The 9,446-nt window shown below is 42.7% G+C and overlaps 1 protein-coding gene across 2 annotated transcripts; it reads right to left on the bottom strand.

Annotated features, from left to right (window-relative positions):
• Positions 1 to 644: 644 nt before the first annotated feature.
• On the bottom strand, positions 645 to 8,428 carry pnisr (PNN-interacting serine/arginine-rich protein). Of its 2 annotated transcripts, XM_034127890.1 has the most exons (12): positions 8,332 to 8,428; positions 7,718 to 7,826; positions 7,434 to 7,610; positions 6,475 to 6,710; positions 5,932 to 6,094; positions 5,195 to 5,385; positions 4,908 to 5,048; positions 4,718 to 4,817; positions 4,048 to 4,101; positions 3,473 to 3,667; positions 1,527 to 2,625; positions 645 to 1,020 (listed from the first exon to the last, which is right to left on the bottom strand). In XM_034127890.1, the coding sequence occupies exons 2-12, from the start codon at positions 7,803 to 7,805 to the stop codon at positions 987 to 989; spliced, it is 2,478 nt and encodes an 825-aa protein (XP_033983781.1). In that variant the 5' UTR covers positions 7,806 to 7,826; positions 8,332 to 8,428; the 3' UTR covers positions 645 to 986. The 2 variants fall into 2 exon arrangements, with proteins under 2 accessions (XP_033983781.1, XP_033983782.1); XM_034127891.1 differs by lacking the exons at positions 645 to 1,020; positions 1,527 to 2,625; positions 3,473 to 3,667; ... (1 more) ...; positions 4,718 to 4,817; positions 4,908 to 5,048 and having other exon boundaries at positions 6,539 to 6,710.
• Positions 8,429 to 9,446: the final 1,018 nt, after the last annotated feature.

Genomic DNA, 9,446 nt, shown 5'->3' with positions numbered 1-9,446 from the left:
ACTATTTTAATGTAAGGGTTCTTTCATAACCAACGAATTTCATAAAAGTCACCGCCATTTTATCATTGCTGCTTCTCTAGCTTTATGTTTAATGTTAGCTTAGCCTTTAAGCATACTCTCAGTTTGAGGCACTGTCCTAGGACTTGGAATTGCAGCTTTATGGCAGCACAATTTGAGAAGAGACCCGTTCAACGGTACTGACGTGTTTGGTGATATGTGATCCCTACTGACATTCACAAGAGTGGTTCAGAACCATGTACTGCGCCAACTCGAGTAATAACCATATTGAACTCAAAGGAAGTCCTACTAGGTGACTGACTTATGTGTTTTTGTGTTCAATTACATATTAAACACTTCAACATGGGATAGTAGTTGCAAGTGGATCATTTCTGGTGGTCTCTATTTTAGTTTGAAAGAAATAGAAATATTTTGCAAATGGAAGTGGTTTTTATATTGTGTATCTTTACCATTAATATAAGCAGATGCTTTAATTTTAACAAATAAAATAAACCACTTGCCAGCATATAGTGGACCTACCCTGGCCTGTATGTGGAGACAGTTTGAGCAATTTATGGGTTTTCAAAGGGTGGGGGATGTGTGGGAGGGTATTATAAGTAGCACAAAGAAAAGACAGCAAGGCGAGACAAGGAACAAACAGTTTTATTGGACATATTACAATAATGTTTTGAGGAAAAAAAGTTAATCCTGTTACTGTTTTTAAAATTATACAACCCTAGCTTTTTAGTGTCCAAAGTCTTATTAAGCTTTGCATAATGATACAAGTGAAAACTCCTACCATTCAAAAAGTTTGAAGTTGTTCTTCAGTCACACTTTTTAAAAATAACAACATATTTACAAAGATGAAAGACGTGTGTATGAGAGGGGGGGGTTCACCTACACAATTGCCTCTATAATGAGACAAGCCTGTTCAACTCATGGAATTTAAAATGGTAAAGTGCACAGATCAGGAGGGTTAACCGTGCTCCTCAGCGTCTGCTACGACGGGAGGGGGAAGTTGACCTGAAAGAGAGCGTGGACACAACATTAATACTGCACCAATCACACGTACCCACGCAGACTACAACATATAAACATGCACAGATACCCCCACCCACCAGACATTCTGTACCCTCCATAAAAACTAATGTTCTGCAGACTTTAGAGAAGCAAATATACCCTGCAGTGCACAGTGTAAGGCAACGAATGGTTTCATATCTTAACAAGTTGCTACAAAAAGATAAAACTGGCTTTAGGATGTTGACATCATGTGACTTGTTAGAAATTCAGAAATAACACATTTGATGATAGATAACACATAGATGAAGCATTAAAAACTTTATTGCAGACTTTACAATGTTAAGCAGATTTGACTGCAGTTGACAGTACATTTTCATAACATCAGTCAACAATTTTCCTTTTTAAAGTTATTGCAAAAATACTAATTAAAAATGACTCTGTAGAATTCACAATGAGACATACAATGAAAAACATACAGTAAGAAAGAAAGGGAATAAAAAGAATACTACCTTGATCGCGACTTAGACTTGTGTTTGCGGCTTGCCTTCTTACCAGACTTGTGAGACTTTTCCGTCGACCTTGAGCGACTACGTTTAGATTTTTTAGATTTCTTTTCCTTGCTAACTTCAGGGGTGGGGGACCTACTTGAGTCGGAGTCTGAGCGTTTCTTGCTAGCTTTAACGGAGCCCTTCTTGCTGGATTTGCTCTCCTGCCGGGAGTGCTTTTCACTCTGAGAGTCCGTGCACGAGTCGCTCTCCTTCTTTTTCTTAGATTTGCCATTCTCCTCTGTAACTGAAGAGCTTTCTTTCTCCTTTTCCTTCTCCTTCTCTTTGGCCTTAGGCTTTTCTTTCTTTTTGTCTGACTCCTTCTCCTTTTTTTTCTTGTCCTTCTCGTGGCTATGACTCCTTTCCCTCTTTCTCTCCCTGTCTTTGCTGGAGGCTTTCTGCTTGTGTTTGCTGCTACGGCTATGACTGCTGTCTCTGCCATCCCGACTCCTTTTCCTCTCCTTCTCCCTCTCCTTCTCCCTCTCCTTCTCCCTGCTGCGACTGCGGCTGTCTCTGGCCCTGGCTCTGGCCCTGTCCCGCTCTCTGGATCTGGATCTACTCCTGCGGCTCTTGCGCTCCCTGGACTCGCTGCGATCTTTCTTGTGTCGGCCTGATCTCTCTGCGCTGCTCCTCCTCCTCTCCCTGGCCTTCTCGCTGCGATGCCTGTGGGAGCTGCGGCTGCGGCTACGCCTGCGAGCCTTGTGGGAGGATGAGCGGCTACGCCTCCTCTTCCTGCGCGGGGAGGAGGATCGCGATGAACTACGGGAGGATGCCGAGGAAGAATAAGACGAGGAGGAGGAAGAGTGGCGGCTGCTGTGGCTGGAGGTGGAGCGGGAGCTGCTGCTGTGACCGTTGGCCGGTGAACTGCTGCCACCTCGCCCTGACCGCTCCTTCCCTCTGCCCGGGGGCTTGCTCTCGCTACCCTCCTTCTCACTACGGGACCTACGCCTTTCTACCAAGGGCTCCGCCTTTGTCTCTTTAATTTCCTGTTTGTGCGTATTCTCTGGCTGGCCCTCATCATATTCCCCCTTTTCTCTGCTCAATCTCTCCTTCGCCATCTCTTCTGTGAAAACAAACAAAAACTCAGGTTAAAAATAAACAAAGAAACATCATGTCATGTAAAAAAAGAAAACTAGAAACAAACTACACAGTTTTACAATAATTATGATTGCATTCTTCAAGATGAGATTAATAGAGCACTAACTTTTATGACCTGGTCAAACTCATTTTTTGCAAAGAATACATTTTTGCAACTTCAAATAATCAATTAGTTCCTTTGTCTTTAGATTACTATTTAGTGAAAATGAATGAATCCAATTATATTTATATAGCACATTTGTCTCCGGGGGCTTTGCAGTGTGCACAGTATACGACTCTGTACTTAGACCCTCGCAGCGTACAAGGAAAAACTACCAAGAAAGGTTTTCTTTCCTGTAGTCGACATATAGGTTTTGTGCATGTAAATGGTCTGCAAAGGCTAACATCCCAAAGTTCCCCCCAGAGGGAGTTTCTCCTCAACACACTTCCCCCCCCCCCCCCCCCCCCCCCTTCCTGAAATGCCTCCATTGGACTCCTTTATTTACTTCCGTAACATAATGACTTTGTTACACTGATGCTTTGACTTGCTAGCGCTCTAACACATTGTACGTGATAGGCTAATGGGCTGCACATCTCTGAGCAGTTGACCAATCACATCAGAGCCAGACAGCTAACCAATCAGAGCAGACTGGGCTCTGGTTTCAGACAGAGGGTGAAAAGAGGTGCTGCAGCACAGGCAGTATGAGAAGAATGAAGACCTTTTTAAACATTAAAGCATTGAAACACAGTAGAAGCACAAAATACCATTATGAATTCTAACAATTATCATAATAGGGCCCCTTCAAACCTGCAAAGACACAAACATGTCTTACCCCGTGCAAGCAGAGCGTCCTGCGCCTGTTTGTCCTGCAGCTGCTGCACCTCCCGCTCCTTGCGGCGGAAGGCGTCCTGCTTCTCTCGGATGCGGTGGCGCAGCTCTTCGTCATCTGTGTCGGAGGATTCGGACCCTCGAACGCTGCGCTCGTCCTCATCCTCGCTCTCGTCTGAACCGTAGTCACCGAGCCCACCTGCCACAACAGAGCCCCCGGGTGGTTGAGTGTTGGTATGGACGAAGATTTATTCTCAAAAGTAGGTTTCACTGTAAAGCCCTTAATCCCAACCCAAGGTCCCCAATGGAAGGCACTTAATCCTTAAGAACAGTATATTACACACTGATTAGCCCCTTAAAAACAAATGTAAACATATATCCCTTAAAGAAAAGCTGCATAAGAATACTTTGTGATAAAGAGCATGCTTCTCATCACAACGTTTTCACTTCGATCAATCTTTATAAGTGTATTTTGGGTGTTATGGTCTAAGTCTCTCCTGTTTTCCTTCTAAAACCCCGCCATTTATTTAATATATATTCTCCATCCCGCCCCCCGGTGACAGAAAAAGGGATACTCACTGAGACCAGTCAGAGAAGCCAATGCACTTGACTGTGCCAGCTGTTTTGCAGGAGCTTTGATTCACATCAACAACAGGAACAACATGTTAAAACACATAGAGCCATTTTCTCAAGAGAGTCGCTAGAGAAGAGGGGGGGTCACAGATAACTATTCACAAGAGCTGCCATTGGTGAAAAAGAGAGAACAGAAATGACAAAAAAATAAATAAAAAAAATAAAACAAATGGAGAAAAGAGAGAGGGTTAACAAACAAAATTCTGTCACACAATCCAAGTCAAACAGTCGCACAAGCGGGAAGAACCAATCTGTACTAATGCAGTCACTTCAGTGGAGGAAGTGTCTTGTATCTAAAACGTGGATGCTGGTCAGATTCAATGCTCAGACATTATTCACTCGTATCATAGAGTCTTTCAGCAGGACCTTTAATACCGTGAACCAGAAATACTGTTTGTGAAAAGCTCTGTGCTCTGCTTCTGATGCATTAGCAGAGAATGGTTGAATTTCAGACATACTCCAAAGTTTGCCGCTCAATCGCCCTACTTTACAGGGCCTTACTGAGTCCATTTTAAAAGAGATTATTATGCACATATTGGATTCTCTTCAGATTTGAACAACAAATGTCTTGGTGACAAGTATAGATTAAGTAAAAGTGGAAAAAACAAGAGCAGACCTCGAGTGGCTTTGCGGTGCGTCTCTCTGGCCACATGCTGGATCTCCTCGTTGGTGACCTCGAGAAGGATCTCTGTCAGAAGGGTTTTTGTGATAAACATCTAAGAAGAAAAAAAATAATCCATTATTTGTATATCAATCTCTTTGAAAACTACTACAACTGTTGAGATGCAGAGTAAGATCAAACTGACCAGCTGGAACTCCTTTTCCTCCTCCGTCATTTCAGGTTCGCTGTCCTCTGCAGGAGGTGACGGGCTTCGACCAGAAAATTCTTTTTTGATGGAGGGCTTTTCTTCATCGTCATTGTTATAATTCCCCTCATCGTCGCTGTCCTGATGGACACAGGAGCAAGGAATTATGTTTAACAACGTGCATAAGTTGTGATGCAAATTATGAAACTTTTGCCAGAAAAACAAAGTGTTAAGTGATTTTCAAAAGGAAATAATTTTGATGTCAATGGCAGAAACGTGTTGCTTACAAATTTGCTCTTGCGGGGCACTCGTGGCCCATCGCCTCCTTCCTCGACCTCGCGCTCTTTGGCGTCGTCTTTTGTAATTTTAGCGCGCTCCTTCTCCATCTGTTCTCGCTCGATCTTCTTCTGCTTCTCCCTGTCCATCTTCTCAAGGCCCTCTCGGATCCAGGCAGGTAGTGTGCGCCTCTTTACCGCATCTGAAGGTGACATGAAGGTCAAAATGAGTCCTCCACATACTGCAATGTTAAGATTCAGAAACCAACACATCTTTGCAACATCATACAGTTTCCTGATCTGAACTGTGATTTGTGATATATTAACACTACAGTTACAGGCATTTGTTCTAACAACATTTAATCAAGTAGTTTTCACTTGTAATTAAACATTTGTAGAATGTGGGATTGCTACTCAAGTGTTTTGACTTACTACTACTTGACTACTGTCAGTTATGTAGTTCACATTCATTAGTGCAAAGAGGTATGGGATGGCCATTAAGACAAAATATCTAAACTATAGTTCATTTTTAGCCGTGCATAATAAAATGTTAAAAAAGTACTTCATGTCTATTCTGGTATGCCTAACTAAGTGCGAGTACAATGAACTACTGGTAATTAAATTAAGAGCATTCATACAAAAAAAACAAAGAAGACGTGAGGTTTACACACAAACTGCACCTCAGGCAGTCTTCGAGCTGATCATCTTAATGTGATGGCTGGCTATTCTTAAAGTGAAAACACACTCACCTAATGTTGCTGCGACCTCCTGTTTGACAGGAAGCTGGATGGGGGATCTGGGGCGCTCCCTGAAGCCGGGGGGTCTGACATCTCGTCTGTTCTGAGGAGGACCCTGCCAGTATGGGGAGTGGAAGTTGGTGGGTGCGGGGGCGAAGGATGAGGCGGCGCCATGCTGTGGAGAGACCGCACAAACAGAAAATTAAAAAGGAAGTTCAAAGTACAATAGGTCCTCTCTTATCTACTGAGTGTGGGGTTGTTGTTTTTTTATTCCCCAGATAAGGTTAGCTGACATTCATCCATCACTACTGACTGGGCTAAAATGTCTGTTTAGTTCAAAATGTAAAATAAAAAGCAGCTTATAAACAATACCAAACCATGCTGGATCCTCAACAAGCCAACACTTTCCTCTGCACCGCATCAAGAAAGCAATGACTGATACACCTAGATGCTGGGACCCGGCTCTGTTTCTATGGATTTGCTCCTTCTTGTGTTACTTGGTTGTCACACTAAAACCCAAACGCTTCAACAGTTCCTACTGTAGCATCTGCATACCTGATAATCAAACTGGTTCATGGCCATGGGGGCCATGGCGTAGCTGTCGGGCTGTGCCCCATACCCATGGCTGTTCTGGGGGTAAACCCCGTGGTGGGCCTCAGAGTTGAACTCCACGCTGTCCTGGCTGTTGCTGTCCTCGCTGGGGTTCACCACATCCATCGGCCCTGAGCCAGGGGGGATCCAGGCCTGTTCAGGGGGCGGAGGAGGAGGGGGCTGGCCATGCATTGCCCATTCTGGTAATGACAACAGAAGTAATAAACAAAAGCCAAAGCAACACGGACATATAAGTGTAACAATAAAAACACAACTATGGAGATTTTCCTCAACGTCTGAACAAGAGGGACTTGGTATCCAGCTGTTGATCTAAAGTCATATACATGAGGGATCACGAATATTGTCACAAATCACCTTATTTTCGTTCGCCTGATAAATAACAGTAAGCTGTTCCTGACCATCACAGAAAATATGTAAAAATAGAAACTTGCTATGAGGCATTGGACAATGTTAAAGTTTCATCACAATTATCCTGGATAGAATAATTCAATATTAGTCAGAGTATCATAAAAAACCAAGCTTAAAACAGCACTGACAAACTGAAATGAATGTATCTTCCATTGTGGAAGATCCATTGTGTTGACTCAATATTTTTGTATGTGTATTTTCTAGGCAACACACATTTTCGGGGAACAAAAAAGTATTCTTGCATAAACCAATCATACACCACAAGGTTCCCCGGCATTAATGCAACATTTTGCATCTGTTCTTTCTTGCATGATAAATGTTGTATTTCTTCTTAGTTAAACAAGGCTGGCTCGACCATGATGGGAATGTAAAGACATACACAACAACCCCAATAATGGGAATACAACAAAGTGTTTTGATCATAATCAACCAAAAAGTCCTATATCTTTCTGTATCATCCCTACTTGATACCATTCATGGGGTTACAATTGTACCTGGCTGCCACATTCTGCCAAATGCCGGGTCGCCAGGGAAGGCCCCATGGTTGCCCGGTCCACCTGGTTCAAGGCCTGGGATGTCCTGGCCATTGGGCTGCATGTTGGGCTGCTCTGGTCCTGTCGTCTCCTTCTGTGCTATCCATGCTTGTGCCAGGGCAGCCCAGTCCACTTGACCTGCACACAAACAAGGTATTACAGGTCTATTGTGCAAAGAAGCCCTGCAGAGGCTCAGATCTTCTGCAGAAAAATATTCTCATGGTGCATTTGCATCGCTCACTCACCTGGATCTTGTGTGTGCTGGAAAGACTGCATCCACTGCTGCTGGCTCAGGGGCCACTGCGGCCAGGGTTGTCCTCCCTGGTCCCACATCACTCGCTTCTGGATTTACACCTGAAATGCACAGGCCAGCTAGTTACATTTTAATTTGCACCATCGCCATCACTTCTGCTGACATGACTAGAGCTGCTGCAGTTTGTGCGCAGTAACATTACACTGCGTTTACTGGCCAGAAAGAGCGAGTGTTAGCTATAAGATGAAAGCTACCGTTACATGTAGCTAAGCAGCTAGCTGTATTTAGCAACATGGGTTAGCTGCAAGTCATTTGTGCTGTTTAGAGTTGGAAACCCTCGCTATGCAGCATGGGATAACTCATTGTCAACACTGACGCATGATACTGAAATAAACTTGGGCCACTGAAATCCTAACCTCTGAAGCTGCCTGTGGAGCTAAATGCAAGCTTACGTGAGCTAAGCTAATCACGAAAGCTAAATGATACTAGCACCATTATTATACCGTGTGAACAAATGTGCTTTAAAATATAAATAGATAACACACTGGAGGGAAAGTACGAAGTAAACATATATGAGCGCTTTGCTTAGAGTAACATAATCCCCACCTTTTCCAGACAGTTTCTTTCCAGCGCTACGGTTCAGAGTCAAAATGGCTGCACCAGTGAACTGCTCAGCTCGGAGGAAGGAAGTGTGGAACGAGAGGCTCCGCTGCTGCCTTCACAGGCGGTCAGTAATATGACAATATAAAACCTATTTACATAGATCGCCCCCAATAACACAGCGCATCTAATGGATGTATTGCCTTCACCCATTCTTAGTCGGTCTTGGTTTATTTTATGGGGCAGTTTTTTTCTTGACCAACGAGTTAAATTACATTTGTGGTTGTGATTCGTGGTGTGTTTTTTTAGTAAGAATTAGAATGTACGAGCAGCCCTTAAAGGCATCTAGAGGCCGCGAGACATTCAGATGCTGATTAGGTGATGACGACAGTTACTAAGGTCACAGACCACAGACACGCGCACAAAATAGTGAATGTAGACCATGATGTAGACAGATGCAATTTTAAATGAACCAGATTTTCTTTGGACAAAGACTTAAATTCAACGTACACTAACAACTGTATTTTATTTATTTCCATTTTAACATTTAATATAGTTCACACCTTTAACAATGATGTAAAGCAACATACCCTCAGCATGTCTCTGCATGACCCAGTTGGCCTTAATTATTTACAGACATAATGCTGAAAATTCAGGGAAGATCTTGGCGAGAGAAAAACTGGCAAGTATAATCACAGGGGGTCCTTAACCTTGCAGCTCAATAATAATATTTATTATTAGGTATAATGTTTTCCCACTGGTTCTTAGTAACATACCGTTAGTTATATAATGTTTCCTTAAAGGATTTAGGAAATGAAAGATTGTTGTATTTTGGTTTGGTCCGTTTGTCATTTTCATTTAACTTGGTTAAAGTCTATGCTACCGAGCTTACTTTTAAGTACAATATCAGTGTAAAGTACTGATACTCCATGTTTTTTACAAGTTGTACTGGTTATTTAATCACAAAACTACAGTAGCCTATATTTCAACCAGTGATGGAATGTAACTAATGTATTCAAGTACGGTACTTAATTACACAAACACATTTGACTCACTTGTACTTTATCTGAATATTTCAAGTTAATGCATCTTTATACTTCAACTCCATTTAACCCTTGTAT

This window comes from Trematomus bernacchii, unplaced genomic scaffold (genome assembly GCF_902827165.1).
Source record: "Trematomus bernacchii unplaced genomic scaffold, fTreBer1.1, whole genome shotgun sequence".
In the NCBI taxonomy this organism is placed as follows: domain Eukaryota; kingdom Metazoa; phylum Chordata; class Actinopteri; order Perciformes; family Nototheniidae; genus Trematomus; species Trematomus bernacchii.
Note: the sequence above shows the minus strand (reverse complement) of the source record. Positions and strands in the feature narration are given on the sequence as shown.